Here is a 24523-nt window from a genome sequence, read left to right as displayed (position 1 = left end):
GCACCATTACTGCCATAGAGATTTTTTATTTTCTCTAAAACCAAATTTTGTTTAAGACCACACTGCAAAAATTAGGTAGTGAATATTGCAGAGTTACATTTGTGGGAGTTTGTTTTAATCGTGTAATTTGAATATTTACAGAGTTAACTAGCATGTAGAGTAGGTGCTATTTCAAACTACACAAAAACAGGAAAGCTACAGTATGTCAACTTCACATTGATAGTTGCTCAAACATAAACTAAGCTCCGTGTTGGTAATAGATTTAATTGGGAAGTACTAGTAGTAAGTGTTAAAATGTGGTGATGACACATGACATTACTTTGGACTGTTTCAAGCACCCTCTTCAAATCTCTTACCACAGTCACTTAAAAAACAGATTTCTGGCACGTTTAGTTTCACGTTTTCAAGAATACCACATTTACTACCATTTTCATTAGGTGAGTTAATAATCCATTTTAGTAGATGTGGATCAAATTTGACCCCGAATAGTTTGTCTATACTAACTTTGTAGCAATCGTAGAAAACAATAACATTTTAAAATATTTTTACTTTGCATATTATATTTTAGTTATAATAGGAAAACACAACACATTCAGAGTGAAAGAATGCCGTTTGGTAACGTGTGGCAGTAAAAGAGTTAAATGTCAAAATATTGTCACACTTAACCCAAAAAGTATGCCAGGGTTAAGTAGATTTTTCAGCTATTGATACTTTTACTTGAAAATTTTGGTATCAAATATAACTAACACACTACAAGTCAGCAGTCCAGTCTACTCCGCTTTTTGCCAAAAATCAGCTTGGGCTCCAGCTCACCCATAACCCAAATGAAGAGAAAGATGGACAGACATTGGAAAGACAGAAAACAGCAGAATATGTGGCATCTGGTTGAGCAGTGCCTCATCATCCAGCACACATGGTACTAAAGAAATAATATGCTAATTGCCATACAAACTTGCATTTAGAATAGATCGAAACATCAAACTTCTCTCACCACCCACGAATTTCAACTACGCTGCCCCTTTCTTTGTACGTGTGTTGGTGTGTGTGTAGGGGTGTGTGCGCGTGTGTGTATGTGTTTAAACAGTGGGCAGTAAGCAGTGCAGGGATACTGTTCTCTGCCTCCCCAGCATTTAGTTATGTAAGAAAAAGAAAGTAGCAATTTGTACACTTGGAAATACAATATCTATAAATCTGCCCTTGTCAATTTGACTCACGACCATGCAGCTTGATCCATTACTGTCAGGTTTAACAAATGGTGGCCTAATTCTACAGACTATAGTGCACTACACGAATTGCGTTGGGCCGAAACACACATTGTACCTGCAAAATAGTCACTTTTCAGAATTTTTTTTTTTTTTTTTTTTTTTTTTTTTTTTTTTTTTTTTTTTACTAAATTGTGAATTATGAGGTTTTGGCACCAGCGATATGCAAGAGCCGTTTAGAAACAATATTTCAATTACAAGAAATGTAATTGACATAAACATATAGAAACTTACATTTAGGATTTCATGTAATAGACCAACATGAAGTTGTGCATAATTGGGAGGTGGAAAGAAAGTGTCATGTGATTTTCAAATTTTTACATCTAAATTCTGAGAAGTGTTGAGTGCAAAAGTGTTCAGCCCTCTTTACTCTGATATAGCCAATAAAATTATGTGCAAGCAACTGCCTTAACAAGTCATCTAATTAAAAACACATTAGAGTAGGACTATATCTATGTGGAATCAAATGATCCAAAACAGGGCTGCGTGAAGTATTCATTGAAGCACACTGCCCTCAAGTGGCCATTCATGCAGCACACAACTTTTGACTCGACCAACTGAAGAGGTTTAAAAAGTGATTACCACATAAAACATCAGCCATAGGCCAAGTCACACTTGCGTAATTTATCCTCTTCAAAATAAACAGCTTGGGTTGAAGACGTCATGCTTGCGGACGCATTGAATACGTAGCAGAACAATAAATACTAAGAAATTTGTGTATACAAGCTACTGTTTACGAGTTAACATGAATGCATCTTCAGCACTTGCCTTTTCCATAGTGATTGGTCGAGCTTGTACATCCTCCCAAACTGATCGGCGTTCGGCATAAGCAGATGGAGTAAGAGGGCTGGAGCTTAAACAATCGAACCTTGTTAGTCGCAGAAGACTGTAACTGAAGCCGACGCAAACTGGTAAGAAGTTGCATTGTTTTGTTTCGTGCTCGGTGCTACTACAGAGACCTGCTCACGACAAATGAAAATCGATGGTGCATTCAAGACCTTTGTAGTCTTCATTATTTGGATATTTGGAACGCGTGTTTGGCGTTAGCCAATGTTGTCTCTTCACGGCAAGTTTAATTTTGGATCATTTGACTTCTGTCTTTAAAACAAATTTGACCTACATAGCTTATTCTCCTCGGCGGTGTTACATAAGGAAGTAAACGTTTAATGTAAACTGTAAAACGCGGTTGCTATGCAGCTAGCAGCGAGCTTAGCGTCACTCAGAAGCTAATGTCGTGCTTATGATAATGAATTAAGGTGAGTAATTTCTTGGCACGAGACGAGCACAAGACATCAGCAAGATCTACAGGGCAACTAGATAGATTAGCAGTTTCTTTGTCTTTCAGTGTCCCGTGTATTATTTACTCTGTGTATGTATAACTGTTTTTTGTAGTAACCTCATGTGTACTGGAAAGCGGTAAAAAAAAAAAAAAAAAAAATGCATTTCCATTCATGTGAAATAAGGTTAGTCCAACATCAAATGAGTAAAACTGCCTAAAGTTAGTCAGGTTGTGTGTTATCACAACCTTTGCCATGCTCGGCTCGTCATCGTTTTAATGTTTAAAAATAGCCCGAGGGTGTATTTTTACTACAGTGCTGTTTTACCTCCAGCATGGCAAACTCGTATGATTAAATTATTAACATTGACTCATTTTACTTTTGTGACCTCAACTGAACGCTGTCGCTTGCTTTTGACCATTGTACAAACCCCTTTAAACCCACATTTATAATAAAATATAAAGTTATTGCTGTTATGTTTCCTGTTTTGGTGAAAGATTGTTGACATTGTTAACTCGTGCTTAAAGTGGTGTTTTAACTTCATTAAAATTCCCTGTAAAACGCAATCATAGATTTGTATCTAAATGCATAAGCATATGAATACGATTGCTGAAAACATCTGTAAAATTGTGAACTGTTAGCTTGAAACTGTTTTTCACCAGTTCTTTTTGTATTAGTTTTGAGTGTGTGGCTAAAACAACGCCCAGTGACACGGCCTGTGTCGCCCTCCCCCCACTAAACAAGAGCTTGAACTGCCCAGTGAGAAGTACTTGGATGACCAGTCAGCCATCACAATTATGTCCCCACCAATAAGTGTAAAGGCCTTTTCACACTGTACTTAGTAGAGTACAGCCCACCGTCAACGAGCTCATTCATTGTAATTTACTAGTTTCGTAAATTGAATGGGCTAAATGGAGGAAGTAATAATGCAGTGTCCCGAGCCTTGGGACTCTAGAGAAATGGCATACCATGACATGGTAAATAAGGCACAGTAGTGAGCAGTAGACCGAGATTCAAATCCATTTTGAAGAGATTCGTCCAAACCAGCAGGAGAAACCCACATACTACTTCCTGTTCTGCTGGAGAACCATCATTCCTGCGCCCTGAACCAAGTGCCGTGTGAAAAGGCCTTTTGTTGGCTTGTGTGCTTATTTTATGGTTATAGGCCGCAGTAAAGTAACTATTCACTTTTGAAGGTGAGCCTCCAAATGTGATTTGACATCGTTTAAGCTACTATTGTGATGTTCTTGCTATCAAGCATATATTTCTTGTTCTCAGGGTTGGCGCTGGGTCATGAAACTTTTTAGCCAATGTGGCTAAACGGTATAAAAATCTCGTGCAAATCTCACGTGCATTTCATCAACATTGGGAGCAAATAAAAACGTTGACTAATAGAAGGGGAAGTCCGGAGTGGTAATCAGCCTCACAATGATGTCAATCGGATTAATCAAGAGGCCACTCCGAGCTGCCTGTTGCCCATTCTTAAAGGTACACTCAGTATTATACAGTGGCATCTAGTGGTGAAACAATAAATCATTCGAAAAAAAAAAAAAAATTGTTTGTGTTAGTAGTATGTAAAAAGATATGTTGTATCGCATAAACGTACTTTTTTTAAATATAACGGTTAGTCTAGAAATCGCAAATTATCTTACATGTCCGGGCCGCGGGTTCTAGTGTCCGCCATGTTTCGCCGCCATCTTTCTGCTACCGGTGCCGTCAAAGACAAATTTCAGCGCTCCATTTCTTAACGCGTTTTTGGAACGCACTTCCGGTTTGTATGGTGACCGCATGTCCACGAAGAAGAAGAGTTTCCGGTCTCCAAAGAGAGCATTATCAAGCATCACACTTACTTTGGGAATTTATTTTATTTCAGCGCGACAAAACAAGAGTTTATATTGTAGCCGCATTTGCCAGATGGAGAGAAATGAGGAACAGACTAGGTTTGGGACGTGCCGGTGCCTTCGACTGCTTTCTACTTGACCGGTAAGTAAGAGTACATTTGTGTTTACGTTTTGAGAGCGAGAGAAAAAGTATACACCGTACTAATTAATACGATGTTCGTACCTTTGTTTTACGATCACTGTAGCTGTTGATGAGCAACTCCGCACCACTCGAACGATTTCGTTATGTAGCTACTTGCTTTGAAAAAAAAAAAAAAAATTCCCGCTGGCACGTTATATTTAGAGTAAATGCGCAAGTTATTGTGTAATGTAATGTAACTGTGATTTCGGAGGTATATTTGCCCATAACTTCAATGGAGAATCTAAAGCATACTGTATTAGTGGAGGAGTTGAAAATTATTTTCGTTGTGGTTGGTGAAAATAGTGTTCTCGAAATTAATTTTCGGCAGGGAATAACTTTCTGGACTTAAATGCTGGCTGTACCGTAAGCACTGCTAGAGTCTGAACTCTCTCACTCAAGTGTGTACTGGTCCATTGTGTAATTGGGTGCACAAGAATTTACAGGCTGCCACGTTTTCCACGGAAATTCGACAAGCAAGCAGCCTTTGCATATTCTATGCAGTATGCAGTCAAGTTACTTTTATCTAGCTAATACAATGTTTTGGGCCCAACAACTAAAGATCTTACCTCTATTTTGGGGGCTTTGTTGGAAAGTTGGTGACATATAGTAGTATCATCAATTATTCTATTTTATTTTATAATTTTGTTTTTGTTTGTGTCACACTAGATCAACAGCCAAACTTGAGGGGTTCCAGAACCATATTCTGATGTATACAAGCATTCATGCACCGTTTAAATACATCACCGACCTGCAAGAAAAAAAAATATCAAGGGGAGAGTCAGCAGCCATATTGGAATGCCCCGAATGAGGACACTTGAATGGAGGACCCCAGAAGGCTTCGGTGTTGTACCACCAGTATCTCCACCTACCATATCTGAGCTGCAACAAACTGAAGTCAGCCGACGTCTTAGTATGTCATTTACATATGGACGGCATTGCACACTACATTAACTTTTTGTGTGAAGCAATACGGAATGGTCACATGTACAAGCACCACTTGTTTTACACAGGACCTGCTGACCAGGTGTCTGAAGCCATGGAGTGACTCCTCCCTCACTTTCCTCAGCAAGCCTTTGAAGAATATGATATCATCGTTGGTGGGAACATGCCCTCACTCCATAACATGTACTTGTGCAGTCAAGGAGCATGTCAAACTTAATAAAACCAGCAAACGTTGAAGTGACTTCATTTTTACTGCAGTCTGTTCACACAATCAATGGACAAGCCTTCCTTAATTTTGCCCCAATAACATCATAGAGTAGGCGAAAAGTAGTGTTACAGATCATACTATGTGTTCGGGAGAGTTTGAGGAATGTTGCAATGTTAATGGGGGGCAATGTCAGCACACACACACACAAAAAAAAAAAAAACATCATGGTATTGAGTTAATCAGATATTTTAGCTGTGTACAACACATACCTGCTCTGTAACACTACTTTTGGCCCAAACCTGTATGTCTATTTTCCATATTTTGAAATGCACAGCGTATTGGTAAAATTCTGGAACAACTGCAATTCATGTAGCTCATTATATTCTAACAGCATTTTTTTTTTTTAGTTAATATGTTCATTTCATGTAGACTTTTATTTTACTTTATTTTATTTATTCATTTTCATGTACTGTACCTTACATTCATTGGCCAATGAAAAATTCCTTGTCATTGCAAGCATTTATAATAATTCTCCAGGCTTTTGATGTTTTACATTTCTGGACATGTAAATAAAAATAAAAATAGTGTTAGGTTAGGTGTCGAATGAACACTGCATGTTGACGCCAAAGGAAATAGTATTTTTTTAGTTATTCAAAATGTACAAATTAACACACAACAACAATATACAAGTTATACAAACTACAACAACAAGTGTCAGACATGGACTAATTATATGCCAGGTAAAAAACCTTTGTATTGTCCTCAAGGATCTGGGAAAGTGTCACTTATTTGCTACAAGTCCACCAAGGTGCTGCAGTCTGGGATCCAGGTACAGGAAATCATGGTGGTGCTGATGTGTCAGCAATGTGTCAAAAAGTATTTCTTGGTGTCAGTCTATCAGCTGGACTTGGATATCTTCATGTTCCTCCTTGGTCATTTCCTGTACGAGTCTCTGCAAGAAGGTAACAATTGTATGTCAGATGAGGTACCAAACAATGAACTGAAAGTCACTGAGCCAATGAAGTACATTATTACGTGAGCAAGACTATTTGTGAAAGCCATGTAAATTCCTGCACATCGAAGTACAAGGAAGCTGTTGTATCTTCAATCAAAACTAATTAAGTTGCTTAGTGATATTTATTAGGTAAAATTGTTCAACATGGTGACAAATCGATATCTGAGTAAAGGGTTTCAAATGTTTTTGTAAGCAGCACTTTTCTGAGTGGTTAGTAGCAACAAGACACGGGGGGAATTACGAGTCTGAGTTGCAGATGTGTAGTTCAGTTAACACCATTATTTTTGCACGATATACTAAACATATCAGCAAACGATGTAATCTAAATACCACATATTCCAAGCAAAGGTATGTTTTGAGCCATTCACATGCATGCTCGAATGGAATTATTTTTCCATGATGACATAATTGTACGTTACGAGACACCGCGTTCTCTTCCTCGTCGTCTCTCTCGCCCCCTCCTCGCCCTCTTTGAGATGGTCCACATGTCTATAAAACATATAACATAACTGTGTGTTCTCTGTTGCATGGTTTAGTTGCACTAACAAATATGAACATAGATAGCCATTATCATTAGCTGACGTACAGTATTTCCTAACAATGCCGACAAAAATATTAATTCTGAAATTAAATGACTAAATCACAATTATTAGGGATCTGTACAGTATGTCTTACAAATGCAATTCACTTACGTCATCACTCGAGGGAATACCAGAAGTTGTTTGCGTTCTGTTCCGGTGAAATTGGTGGTAGGCTGTTGAAGTAGGGTCTCTCTGGGACGCCGTAGTTCGTGTGCTTAAAATCATTGCATTATCTTGTTTGACCGATAGATGGCGGTCGTGAGCTACACACTGGGGCTTTAAAAAGTGTAATATGAGTTAAATATATGCCATGTGCAGGAAGTATCTCTATGTTGGTATAATAATAACGGAAAAATATTTTAAATAATTTCTCTCAATTGTGTAACATTATGAAGTATCGGCCAATAGTGAAATTTCTGAACAAAGTGTTATTGGTACAGCAAATTGTGTCAGTTTGTAACACAGCCCTTCAGGTTGTAACCTGTTTCATCAGAGCTGCAGCAGTTGAGCCAGAGTGTCAACTTGAGTCGTTTGCTTAACAGCGACTAAGTATTTGCTCCGCCCTCTGTCATGCAGGAAGGGCTCAGCGCAGCGTGGGTGCCCAGGGATCCTCTGCCAGAGTGTGTGGAGAGTAGCGGACGGAACCCGAGCGACATGAACCACACCAAGGGCGGCCTGGTTATCTTCACCGCCAACTCGCACCCATCCAGCCGCGAGTTGGGCAAGAGGATTGCAGAGTGAGTACAATTTTCACACACTCGCAATTGGAGAGACAATTGGAGGGGAGTCATGCAACAAAATATCATTTTGCGTGAACAAATCCTTTGGCAGCAGATTTGTCCACTCATTTGTCTGAGAAGTAGAGAGACGGCAGCTTCTGGGACAGAACAATGTGTTTCATTGATGCTTCCTGTTAGCAATGCTTGCGTGCGTTGTTTCCACCCGAATAACTGCTTATGGTCGGGTCAGCACATGCAGTGTTGACAGTGCAGCATGACCAGCACCCTTTGCAGGTGTGCCAAAGCTTCACAAACACACTGATGATTCAGCAAAATGTCCGCACTCAACTTTATGTAACAGTTTAACTGCTGTTGGACAGCAGATCCAAAATTAACATCATTTGAAGCTTTTACAAAAGGTTCATTTTGACATCTTTAGCCTTATCCAAAACATTCAAGCTGCAACTCTACCCACACTCAATATGATGAACTCCACTGAGCTCCAACTTGGACGTCACAGTCTGTGAATGTTTATCTGTCATACAACTCTTGTTTGACTTGCTTCTTAAGGCAGTGAAATAATGTACCGGTACTCATTTTGTGTTGACAGCTAATACTAAATGTACAGACTATAGGCTCTTTAGTTACGTTTTCCCAAGAGGAGCAGCTTGAAATTACATTCAGGCCAAATTTTGACTTAAGACCATTTTAGTGTTTGTTGGATGGGTGCTTCTTTCTGGAAATGACACAAGTAAGTGGCAAAAACTCTAAGAAGTACTTTCTTCAACTGTTCAAAAAAAAATATTGCTCAGCAGCTCAAGTTAGTGTAGTCTTACTACGAGCAGTGATGAAGACGCGCTTGAAAAAAAACGTTCTCTTGTCCATTGTCTTACGTAAGCTTGCAGAGATGAAGGTATTCGTCATATCAGCAGTCCCCAACTTTTTTTTTTTTTTTTGTACTACCGACCGCTATCTGAGAAGCAAATAAAACAAATGAATAACTGCCATTCATCATTGCGCTGTCGCAGAAAGTAATTGTTGTAATTAATGGGGGCGCTGTGGTAATAAAATCTTTCATTGTTGCTATTTCACTTATGCTTTTTTATTTTATTTATTTTTTGATAGAATAGTCTTGCATATTTGGTCTCAAATTTGGTTAAATATTTCCACAACATTCTAACATACAGTAGCATGCTGTACTGCGCGACAAGTGTCGTGTCCAACAATTTCATGATGAACCAAGTTCATTTTTTTGCACATAGCAGTTGTTGTTGAACATAATATTATTGGACATAATATTTTGGCTTGACTATGTACCACTTGCCCGGCTTGTTGCCACCTTTGCAAGTTGCAGAGGTGGGGCGACAGAGTTTCTCAAGCCTCACCTCCGGCTCTACTTTCAAAACAAAACAAAGCGTATGTGCCCCTAAATTGTACAATACATCCTTGAGTCAGTTATTTGCCCGTGAGCCAAACTGTTCTGAAATTTGAAGCGCCATTTCAAGGTGTCGGCCAGAGTCTTGCTTTGAAGCACTATTTTTTGCCAAAGCCAAAAAGTAAGCTGAATTGCTGTTGTCATAGATAAGAATAGGCAAACAAAGTTATCAGCAGCGTGAGATTCTGCCAAGCAGCAGAGCAGATGCTTGAATGCTTGGCTAACTGTCAACATGGGGGGAGGAGGGACGTTATTTTATTTGTGTTTGCTGATGTGTCAGCCACACTAATTGACAAGTGTCATTCGATGGCTGCTCGATGAAGTGAAAATGGGTGAATGTGCAAATCTATAATGGTTGTGGTGGGCTGGAATATGTATCAGCTATTTTTCTTGACATGTTCACCTCTCTGGTCGTCATGGTAACAAAAGCAGTATTTGACATTGGTCTAGCAGTTGACAGTAACGCATCGAACCACAATGCCAAAACTGAGTGATTGCAAGTGGATGTTCAGTATGCTGTAAGTTTTTCTTTTGTATGTTTTGATGGAAGAATGACTTTTTATTCAGACACCTAGCAAGTGTTTGCAATTGGGACAAAAAAAAAAATGCATGTCTCGTTTACCTCTTGGTGAAGCAATGAATAATTTATGCTTTAACTGCATGTAATTTACATAGCATTTTGTTTAAACGTTCAATACTTTTTTATTTTTTTTTCCAGACCAATACCAGTACAAGTATTCACTCTTTGAGTATTCACCGATACAGAGTACCGAGTCTCACCCCTTTGGTATATAAAAATTTAATTTAACACAGTGTCAAATTGTTGTGAACCAAGACCTTTCTTTCTGAAGCATATGAGGATTTGCTTACATGGCAAACGTTTAACGTTTCTGCATTGGCTTGTTATATGGAAGTCTCCAAGAAACAGGTATTGTTTTGGGGAGAGCTAATGTGCTGGTTCCTTGAGATTGCGGTCACCAGGGGGCATCGGTAAGAATGCGAGGAGATGATTCAGTTCTCTTTTTATTACCACATCGCTCTTGGTAACTGGGGGTCCATCACCATAACTGTGGTTCCAATCTGTAGCTGGGTTGGGTCCTTGTGCCATTTCGAACGGGTCTGCAGGGTTGGGAGATAGTGCTTGATGAAATGCGACCAGAACTGGTCCGCTAAGTGTGTCTCCAGCGACGCCGACTTAATGGCTCTGCATCCACATATACAGCCTGAGGCAGGGAGGAGTCTAGCCGCCCCATGAGTAGGAGGTTAGGGGTCACAGGTCTGCCACGTCTGTGGATACGTAACCCAGTGGTTTGGAATTTAAAATCCCTTCCACTTCCGTCAGGACAGTCCGCAAAACTTCTTCTGGAACAGACTGAGCCTGGATTGTGGCGTATAGTGCAGCCTTGACCGATCTCACCTCTCTTCCCCATACACCTCCAAAATGTGGTGCATTTGGTGGATTAAATTTGAACTGGATCTGGGACTTGGCCAAATGATCATGAAGGGATGGGTGAAGTGCATTAAAGGCTTCTCTGAGCTCCCGCTCACCTCCTTTAAAATGTTTTCCCTGATCTGACAGGATTTCGGCTGGTTTTCCTCTTCGTGCAATAAATCGCCTGAGGGCCATTAAGAAGGAGTCACTGTCCAAACTGGAAAGAACATCTAAGTGTACAGCTCGGGTCGTCAAACACTTAAATATAATGCCCCATCTTTTCTCAAGACGACGTCCAACTTTAACTGTGAATGGCCCAAAACAGTCCATGCCTGTAGAAAAGAAGGGTGGCTTTAGCAAACGCAATCTTACTTCTGGCAGGTCTGCCATCTTAGGAACAGTCGGAGTGGCTCTCCATCTCTGACAGTCCAAACAGGCATGCTGGTGTCGTTTGACTGCTTCACGTCCTCGGGGTATCCAATACTTGCGTCGCAACTCAGCTAATAGGCGCTCTGAGCCTGGGTGATGTAGGGCCTTGTCCATATCCTGGATGATAAGCTGAGTGACTTTATGAAGAAGGTCTAAGACCACCGGATGAATGAAATCAGGCTCCAGTTGACGACTGCGACGAAGTCTCCCACCAACTCTAATAAGACCTGTTGCAGTGTCGAATTCTGGGGCCAGTGTCAAAAGGCGACTTGTTGAGGGAACTGGCTTGTTGGCTTTTAACAGGTTGTATTCCTCCGGAAAACTGTCTTTCTGGGCTTGCTGTAAGATTTCCCTCTCTGCTTCTTGATAGTCGATAGCAGAGAGTGTGACGTTATCAGCGGCCGCCCCATGACGAGACCGGGCAACCGCCGCAATCAATTCGGAGTAGGAGGGGGAATGGTCAACTTGTAGTTGCAATGGGGTCTTGGCAGTTGTAGTGGCAAGGCAGGAGATGGCAGGCTTGCGTAGCTCAACATCATTCTCTGGCTCTTGTCTAACTGGTTGAGTGGGCCAGAAATCTGATGTCTGCTGCAGAAAGGCTGGACCATGTCGCCACCTACTGTTGGTGGACAGCTCCAGCAATGTCCTTCCCCGTGTGATATCATCAGCCGGGTTAAGTGCCGAGTTCACATATCTCCAAGCTTTGGGATCCATCAGCTCCTGGATCTCGGCCACTCGTGTTCCCACAAAAACTTTGAAACGACATGAATCTGACTGTAACCAGGTGAGGACAGTGGTGGAGTCTGTCCAAAGGGTGATGCTGTTAATAGTCAGAGTCAGCTCTCGTTGCAGGAGTGCAGCTAGTTGGGCAGCTGTCAGGGCCGCACACAGCTCCAGCCGGGGTATAGACTGTTGCTTTTTAGGGGCCACTCTGGATCTAGCTGTTAGGAAGGCCACCTCCACTTGTCCTCTTGTGTCCTCTGTGCGCAAGTAGGCCACAGAGCCGTAGGCCTTTTCTGACGCGTCTGCAAACACGTGAACCTCTCGAGAGCAGTTTGGAGTGTCTATGGCAGGACTGGTGTAACAGCGGGGTAGGGTGACTTGTGATAGATGATGTAACTCCTCTTCCCACTCTGACCATGGCTGTAGTACCTCCTCAGGTATGGATGGGTCGTCCCACTCTCGTTGTTTGTCCCATAAGCGCTGCACTAGGACTTTGGCTCGGGTTGTGAAGGGGACGATGAAACCCAAGGGATCATACAAACGTGCCAGCACGCTGTATATGTTTCGCATGGTAGGTGTGGGAGGATCTAGTTTTTGGTACTTGTACCTCAAAGAGTCTGAGTTACAAAGCCATCGTAACCCTAGAGTGAGTTCTTGTGGGTCGATGTTTGATTCCTGGAGCCACAGCTCACTGCTCTCGGACCTTACTTCACGAGGTAGGTGTTTGATTGTTTCGGGGACATTACTCGCCCACTGTCTTAGTTCAAACCCACCTGCTGCTAGTAGGGCTGTCAACTTGTTCACAAGGTGCTGGGCTTCTTGTACAGTGGGGACGCTCTGTAGACAGTTATCTACATAGAAGGATTTCTCAATCGTCACTCGTACATCCTCACTCGGTTGACTGTGATCACACACATGCTTCTGCAGTGCAAATGTTGCACAACATGGGCTACATGTCGTACCGAATGGAAGTACCTGCCATATGTAGACACTGGGTTGCTGATCTGTCTTCAGGCCCCGCCACAGGAAGCAGAGCAGTGTTTTGTCCTCGGGAAGCAGCCTGACTTGATGAAACATCCCTTTTATATCACTGCTGACGGCTACTGAATGTTCCCTGAAACGTACCAGCACCCCCAGCAGGCTGGAAGTGAGGGTGGGCCCAGGAAGCAGCAGTTTATTCAAGTTGTCTCCTTTATAGCAGAAAAAACAATCCTGTTCTTCCCGTTATGGCTCACCATATGGTGTGGAATGAACCAAGTCTCTTTTGCTTGGCGCAGCTCCTCTTCGGTTCCCTTTAACACATAGCCGGCCTTCTCCAGTTTGTCAATCTCGGCACAGTATGCAGTAGCTCGATCGGGATCACGCAGTAATCTTTTTTTCTGTGCTGCGCAGATTGGCTAACACTGCCTCTTTGGGTGCATTGAGTTGTGGCATGTTCTTTACTCTGAGGAGTGGAGTTGCGTAACACTGGGTTCCCTGAATGTCCACACGTGTAGTTTTGGTCTCCAACAGGTGTATTGCGTCTTGATCCTGCCTGGAGCGCACAACGAGCTTTTCACTACGGTATGGAAGAACATCTAATTGCCATAACTTTTCCACATTATGCAGGATTTCAGCAGTGGGTGACAATGTGGATATGTGAAGGCATTGTGGAGCTGCAGACTTTTGTTCAATATGCTTAATCGGCCCCTGAAGTGTCCAACCTAACCTTGTTTTTACTGCTGCAGGGCCGCCAGGACGTCCCAGGCGCACCGGAGCCAATGGAGTGATGAGGTGCGGGTAATCTGACCCAATCAACAGCAGAGGGCGCACTTTATCCATTGTTGGAATTGGGAGGTCTCTTAGGTGCCTGTACTTTCTCTGAAGTGCCTCCGCTGAGTAAGTGTGCTCAGCCAAGCTCAAGGCATCAGCTGTGAAGGCATCTTGAATCCTAAATGACCTGTGCGGCTGATCTACTGGGGAGATGGTAAATGACACAGCTGCACCATGTATGACTCTGATGTCTTGCCGCACTGTTCGTAGAGCAAGTTGTTCTGGCCGGCCGATGAGTTTAAGGCTTTGTGCTGCTGCAGAAAGGATACTGGTTCGCTCTGACCCGTCATCAAGTACTGCATAAGTCTCTAAGGAGTGCTCACCGTTGCGAAGTAGTACTCGGCTGATCTTTAACAGCACCTGGTGGCATCCAGAGCGTCTGTCCAGGTATAGCACTTCGTTGGTTGAGCTGACATGGCTTGATGGGCTTTCATCTGCAGGCTTTATGTTTACCTCATGTAAGGCTTGTAGGTGTTTCCTTTTGCACGTTGGACAGGTGACCTTCAGACGACACTGTGCAGCTTGATGGGAACGACCACAGCGCCAGCATTTTCTATTTGATTTTATCCACGTTGTTTTCTGTTCACCTGTCAGGAGAGCAAAATTGGCACACTGGTCGAGATAGTGCAACGTATTGACACAATATGGGCAGAATGGTGTCTTCTCCAACTTCTTGGAGCTGGATGGCTCGGTGGGGAGTTTATCACTTGGCTTTTCCGTGGTATGGAGGATGCTAGTGTTCTTCTTCCCCTTGCTGTTATGGCGCCGTGATGACTTGGATTCGCTGCTGCTCTTCACCTCACTGTGTGATGACTAGTACACTGTCTCCTGTATCTTCAACTCATAATCGAGCCAGTCAGAAAAGTGCAGAAGGCTTGGGATGGTGACATGCATAGGATACAGGAACCGTTTAAACTCTGCTCGCATGTCGTGTGGCAACTTGGACAGCAACCGTGTCACATGAGAGCCGCAGCACAATTCAGTCTGTCCACTTTCTCCCAACTGCTCCAACAGGCCCACCAATGCTCTCACTCTCAAGGCAAACCGCTTGAAACCAGTAGTGTCACCACGACCAATATTTGAGGATTCCATCAGGTCAGCAATTTTTCTAAGAGCCAGCTGATGAGGCTGTCCATATTGTTCAGTTCAAGTGTTCATTGTATCTGTATATGGCTGTATTGAGTTAGTGTATGAATCAGCAATGAGTAAGGCATCTTCATACTCTAAATGGTCTACCAGAATGTGATATTTAAAACGCTCTGTTGCATCTTCGGGCAGAAGATTTTCTAGTGCAACCTTCAGTCTGGCGAACTCTCTTGGATCCCCCTTTGTGAAGCTTGGAATCGTGGGCTTGGGGCCACGATACACTCTCTCATGCTGGGTGGTGGGTGGATGCCTTCTGGGTTCTGAACCACATCGTGGTGGTGTATAGGGGTTACTGTACACTGGTGTCTGAACACCGGCTGGTAGAGGGCGTTGTTCAGGGTGGAAACTTAGCTGCGGCGGTGTAGTTCTCATGTTATTTAGTCGATCTGTAAGGTCAGCTACCATACCTGTAGGTGGTAGCGGCCGCTGCCGTCGTTCGACAAGATCATCTGCTACCGGGGGAGGCGGTAGTGGCCACTCATCTTCGACATTCAAAGGTAGCATAACGATGTCAGCTTGTGCAGGAAAGGGGGGAAGCTGGCCGTGGTCCTGATTTGTCGGCAGCGCAGGTACCTGTGAGGGTACAGGGGGTGGCCTCGGCTGGGTGGTGGGTGATGAGGCTGAAGGCATTATTCTAGTGTTAAGACGCCTTTGCATTTCCATCATCTGGTTTTGTATCCTCTGGTTATCCTCAAGCACGCTGTGTAGAAATGCAAGTATTTGAGATTATTCTCCTACAGCTGGCCTCGGCCCGTGGTTCACTGGTGTGCTTGTTGACAAGGGAGGTAAATGTTCATATTCACCTGAGCTCTTAGCTGTTGCTCCTCTAAGTGTATTCCAGTCCTCATTTGACTGTGGAGGTATGAGAGGTGTCATCCTGGCAGCTCTCTCCATTGATCTCTCCACGCTGGAATAAGATGGTTGGTGCTCGTAGGTGTCATCAGCTGACTGCTGCTGTGCGGATACTGAGGAGACGTAGTCCTGCATCCAAATAGGCGGCTGTGTTTCTCGGCGTGGCCGGGCACCAGCCTCACGTGGAGTGCGACTCTGCTCTGAATACATCTCTCTTTAATCCCACGGTGGCCGCACTTCCCGGGTTTCGGCACCAAATGTTTTGGGGAGAGCTAATGTGCTGGCTCCTTGAGATTGCGGTCACCAGGGGGCATCGGTAAGAATGCGAGGAGATGATTCAGTTCTCTTTTTATTAGTCCAACTATGGGTGTGTGGCTATGTTGTACAAGTTATTATGTATGTGTGTGTGTGTGGTTCTGTAACACAAGAAAAATAAAGACATATCAGACACAACACTTTGTAAAGGTACACAAATAAACAAAAAACGCCTCAGTCGAGAGTATCTTATAAAATGAACTTCGTATGACTGGGCCATCAGCACGCTAGCGATTAGCATATGTAAACAATGGTAAACGGCCCACGGATATAACAATACTCTTTGCTACACGAATCGTGCATTAATCATTATATCGGGCTATTAACACAATACTCACTTTTATGACGCACACTCTGTAATTGGCACACACTGACCCAACTGCGATGTCTGTACATCAACGTGTATAACTTAATGAGCCTTAACAAGCGGTGCGCTCTCAACCAAACTCAGCCAACTTCTGATTGGCTACAGCGACTGTCAATCACACGGCGAAGTCTTAACGGGCCCGTCCTTCGTCACAGGTATATACATTTTTTTTTTAACTTTAGTATGTGTCCTTCCTTATGAGATTCCAAAGCACAGCAAACATTTGTTCATAATTTGACTAACATCTTTCTGTTTTCTGCCCCACAATGAATGTCAATTGAAATGCTTAACTGTCTTTGTTCCCTTTCAGGCGATTAGGAGTGGAGCTTGGCAAGGTGCAAGTGTATCAGGAAGCCAACAGAGGTAAACAATTATTATTATTTTTTTAAAGATCCTATATTATGCCACTTTTCCACATATTCAAATAGTTCTCAAATGTGTGACTTATATATGTAAATAGCTGCACCAGGCCTCGCCAAGACCATCTCTCTCGAACAGGCTGTGATTTCATCTCTTAGTTGTCAATGTGCTAATGTTGGGAATGGAAACGACTTGACCATGGCGAGTACAAGCAGTGTGGCACAACCGTACCAATTTGAGCCAGACAGGACGTCTTTTTACACATTTGAGGACTATTTTAGTATGTGGAAAAGTGGCATGACATTTTACCAAAAGAAAAGTAGCATAACGTTTCAACAGAGACTATGTTGTAGTGTTAGTTTGCTTTGTTTAGGCAGTGGTTAATTTGCCGTAACCGGCAACCTTTCTGCAAGCGTTATTTTGCCGTGAATGTCGCTGATTTCACATGAATGCTTGAAGACATTTTCAAGCGGTTATGAATAACACAAATGTGCACATTTATGCCACTGCGCGGTCACGTGCAAGCCGTCATCTTGTCGAGACCACTTAGCGGCTGTTTAGCATCACAAAGTCACGTCAACTAGGTGGCAAGTTGCCAGTCACGGCAAAATAACCACTGCGGATTGTATCTTCTTGGCCAAGAAATGGGCAACCGCTTCAGTATTATCCAAGCACCATCTGCTTTAGCATATCTGACCTCTTGTAAGCAAACAACCTCCACACGACAAATGTAGCTCCCACTTTAAGCACTAAAAATACATCGCTAATATGGTAGAAGGTACGATATGGCACATCTCTAATTGAAAGGATAGGAAGGATGACCAAATCAAAATAAAATGTTAAACTTACATCTTTCACGTTTGCAGTCGTGTCACACCATTGGGACCAATCCATTATGTTTAAACGAGTTGCAAATCCAGCTCTGAACAGTCGTTCACTAGCAAAACAGTCCTTCGAGAAATGCTGTTTACACGTCCTTCAGAAATAAAATTAATCCACTGTCTTCTCAAAGAGTCGGACGAAGGAAGTAGAAAAAGACTGGGATGCTCATTTATGCACTGTGCAGTGACATACCTTCACCAGAGGCAGTGCTGCTCACCGGAGGGGGCGGGGTTGAGTGCACTTCCGTGTCTTGTTGACGTCACCAAGTCACGGAAGTTTAATCTCCCCTTTTGAAGCACACATTTTAGAAAGGAGGAGAAAGCTAAGGAAGTCGCGGACGGACTTTTTTCATATCTGGTTGGATTTTTAGACAGGCCAAGGATGCATATTATTGATAGAAAACCCCACCAGAGTGCATTTTGTGTGAAATTGTCATGTGTTATAAAATAGGCCAAAAGAGCAAGCACTTTGCTCTTTAGGTCATAGAGTAAAAAGAATGAAAAAGACAGCGTGTCATGTTTTCAACCTGACTTTGAGAATGAAATGTGTTTGCTCAAAAATGTGTGTTGACACCAACATCTACATTTTCACACAGTAGGCTTGTGTGTTTGTGTGGAAGAAACGCCCGCCTACTCGTGAAGGGCATTGTCGAGGCCCGGCTCTTATCTTCTTCCCATGTCCTCTTTTTTTTTTCCCATAGAAACACGTGTACAAATCCAAGAGTCCGTGCGAGGGAAGGATGTCTTTGTGATTCAGACCGTGTCCAAGTAGGAATCAACTGCCAACTTCATTTCAGCATCTCAAGATACATCTCCCTCATTTTCAATGTTGCATTCTCTTCCGTCTTCTTTCTCAAACCCTTGGCCGACCAGAGATGTGAACACGACCATTATGGAGATGCTGATCTTGGTGTATGCATGCAGGACATCGTGTGCCAAAAGCATCACCGGCGTCCTCCCCTACTTCCCTTACAGTAAACAGTGTAAGATGAGGAAGAGGGGCTCCATCGTTTCCAAGCTAATCGCCTCCATGATGTGTAAAGCAGGTGCGAACCATCATATTTGCTTGTGCATCTGTCAAAGAATGCATTGTAATGAAATTGAACTTGTGGTGGTGTGTAGGTCTCACTCACCTGATCACCATGGATCTCCATCAGAAGGAGATTCAAGGCTTTTTCAACATTCCAGTCGACAACCTGAGAGCGTCGCCCTTCTTGTTGCAGTATATCCAAGAAGAGGTAAAATGCTCACCAAATCGGATTTCGCCTTGTCTTTTGATGTTGTAATGTCTCTTCGCCACTTCCTGCTCTTGTTAATGACTTGGTGAAGAAAACCTGCTTGGGCGGGATAAACGTCATCAATTATACCAGCAACAGTAGTGCTCAAAGGACACTTTATTTTATTTTTTTTCTTGCCAGGTCTTTTATAGATGAAATGAAATTATTTATTTTTTGAATCATTTGTAAAAGGTACATGTAAGAAATATTTAAAAGGTGTGTATAAAAATATTTAAAATAGATAAATATTTCTCATTTTTGTAACTGTATTTATAAAGGAACAATTACAATGAATCAACCAATACTAGCAACATTAGTGCTCAAAGATCCGGCCCGTGGGCCCTATGTTTGACACCCCTGATCTACATCCAGTTCAGCTCAATAAATCAATTGATCACTAATTTAAAGAGAATTAAAATAAATAAATAAATAAATAATACTACTGATAAAACGACCAGTTAAGGATAAATGGCCTTTGTTCTCATCTGTCTGCTTGTGTGACTTTTTGTTGTTGTTGTTGTTGTTGTCTTCTCCATATTCCTTGGCCCTGCAGATCCCTGACTACAGGAATGCTGTGATTGTGGCCAAATCACCAGCTTCTGCCAAAAGGTTGCTTCCTCTTTTCTCAACTGACATTCATGTCAAATCATGAATGCAGAACCACTGTTGTCGGCCATTTGCCAACTGTACACGTTTCCGGCAATGTGAATTCTTTCTATAGTGGCGTCACATTACTGACGTAGTCTTCATTGGCCTATGAAGGAAAACGATCACAATAAATTGATTGTATGCATGCGCTATTGGCGAATTGAAGGCACGCTCGACATTTTCATTTCATGGACTGTCTTGAGCGGTTTACGTTTCTAAAATGGCAACAAAACGCATGTTGACATTTTTTTACTTGACCCTAAATATACTCAACAGTCAAGTACAACCATGTCAACTGCAAATGTACAGTCTGCAAATGTTGTCTCTTGCTGGCACGCAGGGCCCAGTCGTTTGCCGAGCGCCTGCGTCTCGGGATCGCGGTGATCCACGGCGAAGCGCAGGATGCCGAGTCCGACCAGGTTGACGGGCGACACTCGCCACCCACCGTCAAGACCACTGGAGCTATCCACCCAAGCATGGAGATACCATGTAAACATATAGCGGTTGTTGTCAATTTTGTGGCTTCACGCTGCCTGTTTCAAATGACACAATTCGTGCTGTCCCTCATTCTCTGCATGTTACTTGCAGTGTTGATTCCCAAGGAGAAGCCGCCCATCACTGTTGTAGGAGATGTAGGCGGCCGCATTGCCATCATCGTGGTAAGAAATCAATCATTCCTAGGATGAGATCACCAGGGGCCTCATTTATGAGACCGTGCGGGAGAACCTGCGTACAAACGCACATACGAACGAAACCCAAACATCATGTACACAGAAAAAAAAAAAGAATAAAACCATGTGTAGACACACATACGTACACCTGCACGCAAGTTCCCTTTATAAATGCCACTTGATCCCAACCAGTGTGCGCAGGAGATTCCATGCCGTTCCCCGCCCCAAGTCCGCCCATTTCACCTCATATTTGGCAATGCAGATCTACTCATCTGCATATTTATAAGCAGCATGTTGTAAGGGTCATCGGTTCAATAAATTATTAAATCAATAATTGCTCATTATTAAATTAATAATCAATTGACTCAGTAATTGAGGAGACCCAAATTTAACATTTAAATTAATTCAAAATGGAGCCTGTGGTGCACCACATCTATTTTTGAAAACTTTATCAGGATAACAGATGAGAACCTCGTTGAATCAGTCATTAAAATGAAGGTTGTACCCTTTAATAATTTTGTGAGTTCTTTGTTCAGCTTAGACACATACACAGTACGCAATCAGGTTTTGATTTTGTGCAAATTTATTTTCTAATCTATTTGGGAAAATCTACTTGGAACTTAAAAGAAGCAAAACTACTGTGATAGGAAATAGAAACAAGAACTAAAACGATAAAATAATCAAAGAAAGAAAGAAAACAGACAAACAAGAAAAGAGAAACGGTCTTGAACGAGGTGATGGAACTTCCTAATCAAGCCAGCATGGGACCCAACATTTAACCTAGTCGGATGCACCAATTTGTACAATCTGGTTCATGTTTGTAAAGTTGCACTTACCCGATGGTCTCAGTTTGGCTCAAGAAGCAGAGACCCTGTCCCTGAATCGGCCGTTCGCCAGGCCGTTGAAGAACAGATGAAAAAAGGTTCAGTTCTGGGGAGAGTGAGACAGAGTTCATCAGGATGGGCAGAGGAGCCTCACGGCCTGGAAGTTGACCTGCCGGCTGGAGAGGACTTGTTTTGTCTCGGTTTCAGAGTGCTGGTGTCTGTAACGCCCTGCGATCCATTGTGCCATTGCAGGGACAAAAGCAGCGTGTTTCGCTGGGCCTGTCACTGAGCGATAGCGATCTGTGAGGTCGTCATGTCAACCGTGTGGGGGCTTCTGTTAGCAAGCAGAGTAACCAGGAGTTTGAAACGGAGCCAGAAGTGAGAAGGAACGAGGTGGAGGAGCTAAGAAAAAAAAGAGGGAGACAAGCATGAAGTCTTTTTATAGTGGGCTACCACTAGTGTCCTCACCAGGGGTCTGCTCTCAGGTTTCACCAAGACCAGGGTGGAAATTTAGCAGCCTTGGAGGGAATTTTGGTAAAGAGTCATCAGGTTGCATTTGGATCCTGTGTTAGCTGAGATTCTAAAGTAAAAACAATGCAAACACTGACAGTTTGCCACGTCAAAAGAAATGTTACCAAGATCACAAGTGTACTGCACACAAATGAAAGTTAAGTGGAGAATATGCCACACAGATGAAACATCACGATACTTCACAAAGTCAACATTTCAAAAATGGCAAACATAACATTTCATAATTCACTGTTATGTTACAAAATAAGACCGTCAAGGTTTCTAAAAAGTTGTTTTTTTTTTGTTTTTTTTTTGCACGCGTGTGTCAGTCAGTCTCCTGAATTCAGACTGGGTGGGGCTGGAGGTCTGTGGAGGGTGAGACGGCCATCTCTTGGTCCCCCAAACCCCCACTGTGGCATGTCCAGGGCAAAGAAATGAAATTCCTTTGTCTGTGATGAGGTTGAAAAAGTTAGAACCGGCCGATAATTGTTACGTGTTGGCAAACAACAAATCAAAACAATGAACGGTCAGGGAAAGGCAAGAAAGAAGGCTAACTTCACCATGATGTACATTGAATGGAAATGCACCACAAAGATGTTTGGTCACTGTTTTCCCATATCTCCAGAATGTGCAGACTGTGTACGGTTAGGTACGGGCTTGACGTGGCGGTGCGTAAAATTTTACACTAAGTTTTTCTATAAATACCACCTTTGGCGCAGAAATGTTCGTACATAGAGTTTTGGCCTCATTCTGATCTTATGCAAACTATAAATGAGGTCCCGTGAAAAGGCAGCCCCACACATCCGCTCCTCCCGCAGGATGACATCATCGACGACGTCGACAGTTTTGTGGCGGCGGCGGAGACGCTGAAGGAGCGAGGGGCCTACAAGATCTTCATCATGGCGACGCACGGCATCCTGTCCTGTGACGCCCCCCGGTTCATTGAGGAGTCCGCCATCGACGAGGTACATTCCTTCATCTTCACCGCCCGCCGTTCTCGTTGTGACGTCCTCTGGTTGGTTTGCCCGAAGGTGGTCGTGACCAACACCATCCCTCACGAGCTGCAGAAGCTCCAGTGTCCCAAGATCAAGACGGTGGACATCAGCATGATCCTGTCGGAGGCCATCCGACGCATCCACAACGGAGAGTCCATGTCCTATCTTTTCCGTAACATCGGAGTGGATGACTGAATGAGATGTACAGTACACACGCGCTGTTACATGCCATTTGCCTTGTCTGACCTCAAAGCGTGCACTGTATATAGACATGTACACGATACATACAAACATGCTCAAAAACTGATGTCCTCAAAAATGTTTTTTATCTGACTGTAGAAGAAACCCTTTCCTTGGTGTCCATAGACTACTCACAAAAAGTTCTGAAATTTTGGCCTTCAACCGAATGTCCAAAAATCTTCCACAAAGTAGTGCGGTTCACTGAATCGTTCCCAAAATGTCACTACTGTACTTTTTTTCCGGTTCCATGCCAGTTGTTAGCGTCTTCCTCCTCTATGTTGTTTGTAGTATTTAAAGGTCACGCAAAGCAACATATTTCAAATAATTTGCTTCAATTTTTTTTATTTATTTTTTTTATGTCAGAGCAAGTTTATTTGTCAACATTTTTAAATCTCCAGTGTTTCAGGGGTGATAGCAATATTAGATTTAGCATAGCATCTTCTTGTTTGTTTTAGTGATATGATATCCACCCAAAGATGTGCGAGTTAGCTGGCGTCAATTTGGCATTCAGCTTCACATTATACTAGCAAAGATTTCTGAGTGAGCGTTTTTCAGGATAATTTTCAGTGATGAATGTCCTCAAAGAAAGATTGTACCACACGCGTGCCAGTGCCTTTGGGCGGGACACTCGCAGCATACAAACACACAAATGTGGTCCTTCACCCAATAGTCAATCATTCAGGACTGATCTGGTGATCAGGTTTTGCTTATCTTGCTTTGTGAATTGAGAATCGTCCTGCTGCTGCTTTTATTTTGAAATCTTTTGGTCAGATTCTGTTTTTGGGCTGATCTATGCGCTACTGATGAGTCCATCCAGCTAGATGGCGCAAGAATTATGTTTATTGTTGCCATAGTTACAACTGGGGTCAAATCTGCTACTTGCTTAGTAAGAACTGGAATTAACAAATATTTTTCGTAATGTCTTCTCATGCTTCAGAAGTACGACGTGAGTATGTTCCATTTAACATTTTGTGCCATTATCTACTCAATACCTCCTTGTGTTTTGATTATATCCAATGCCACAGAGCTGCTCAAATTCCTGGGATGACGTGAATGTCAATTTGTCCTTAAAAAGTCACATGTCGTTCCACCACCCGAGTGAATATTTGCAAAAGCTTGTCGTTGATGTCATCTGATGACGGGTAATTGATCCAACTTCCTCATGATCACACTCATGGAGTTCATCTTTAACACATTTCCATCAAAGAAAACCAACGCTAGGAAGCTCAAACTGTTTTTCTAGCAAACAAATTGACTGAAGCAGGTCTTTGTCACTTTGCCAGATGTGGCCCGAAATGTTTTGTATTTATTTTCAGCACTAACTGAATAAATGTGAAAAGAAAGACTCCCATGTTGTGGTTTTGTTTGATTTTTGAATAGCACTTAGCGTAATCGATAGTCCAGTTACATACACATACCATGGAAATCTTTTGACACTGTAAAACAACACTTCTCAAATTGTGGCCCTACGGGAATAGTGTAATGGTACGTACACTACAGCAGGTGGCAGTGGTGCTCATTTGAGGCAAAGTGTTAAACGTTATTCCCATTCATGCGTAATAAAATGGGGGGAAAAAATA

General features: G+C 42.7%; 2 protein-coding genes across 6 annotated transcripts in view; one reads left to right on the top strand and one right to left on the bottom strand.

Annotated features, from left to right (window-relative positions):
• Positions 1 to 1935: 1935 nt before the first annotated feature.
• LOC144003026 (phosphoribosyl pyrophosphate synthase-associated protein 2) lies at positions 1936 to 24294 on the top strand. 5 transcript variants are annotated; one of them, XM_077498801.1, is made up of 11 exons: positions 1943 to 2173; positions 7884 to 8044; positions 16848 to 16900; positions 18480 to 18546; positions 18652 to 18824; positions 18901 to 19016; positions 19609 to 19664; positions 20044 to 20192; positions 20292 to 20362; positions 22527 to 22673; positions 22740 to 24294. In XM_077498801.1, the coding sequence occupies exons 2-11, from the start codon at positions 7962 to 7964 to the stop codon at positions 22896 to 22898; spliced, it is 1074 nt and encodes a 357-aa protein (XP_077354927.1). In that variant the 5' UTR covers positions 1943 to 2173; positions 7884 to 7961; the 3' UTR covers positions 22899 to 24294. The 5 variants fall into 5 exon arrangements, with proteins under 5 accessions (XP_077354900.1, XP_077354927.1, XP_077354909.1 ...); XM_077498774.1 differs by having other exon boundaries at positions 1936 to 2173; positions 20044 to 20362; XM_077498783.1 differs by lacking the exon at positions 1943 to 2173 and adding an exon at positions 13773 to 14011 and having other exon boundaries at positions 7888 to 8044; positions 20044 to 20362.
• LOC144003018 (neurabin-2-like) overlaps positions 21319 to 24523 on the bottom strand; it is a 37050-nt gene continuing 33845 nt past the window's right edge. The window contains exon 16 of the transcript XR_013278871.1: positions 21319 to 21600. The gene's annotated coding sequence lies outside the window, so the exon portion shown is untranslated. The remainder of the gene's footprint in view (positions 21601 to 24523) is intronic.

Source organism: Festucalex cinctus, chromosome 1 (genome assembly GCF_051991245.1).
Source record: "Festucalex cinctus isolate MCC-2025b chromosome 1, RoL_Fcin_1.0, whole genome shotgun sequence".
Lineage (NCBI taxonomy): Eukaryota > Metazoa > Chordata > Actinopteri > Syngnathiformes > Syngnathidae > Festucalex > Festucalex cinctus.
This window is presented reverse-complemented; position numbering and strand designations above follow the sequence as displayed.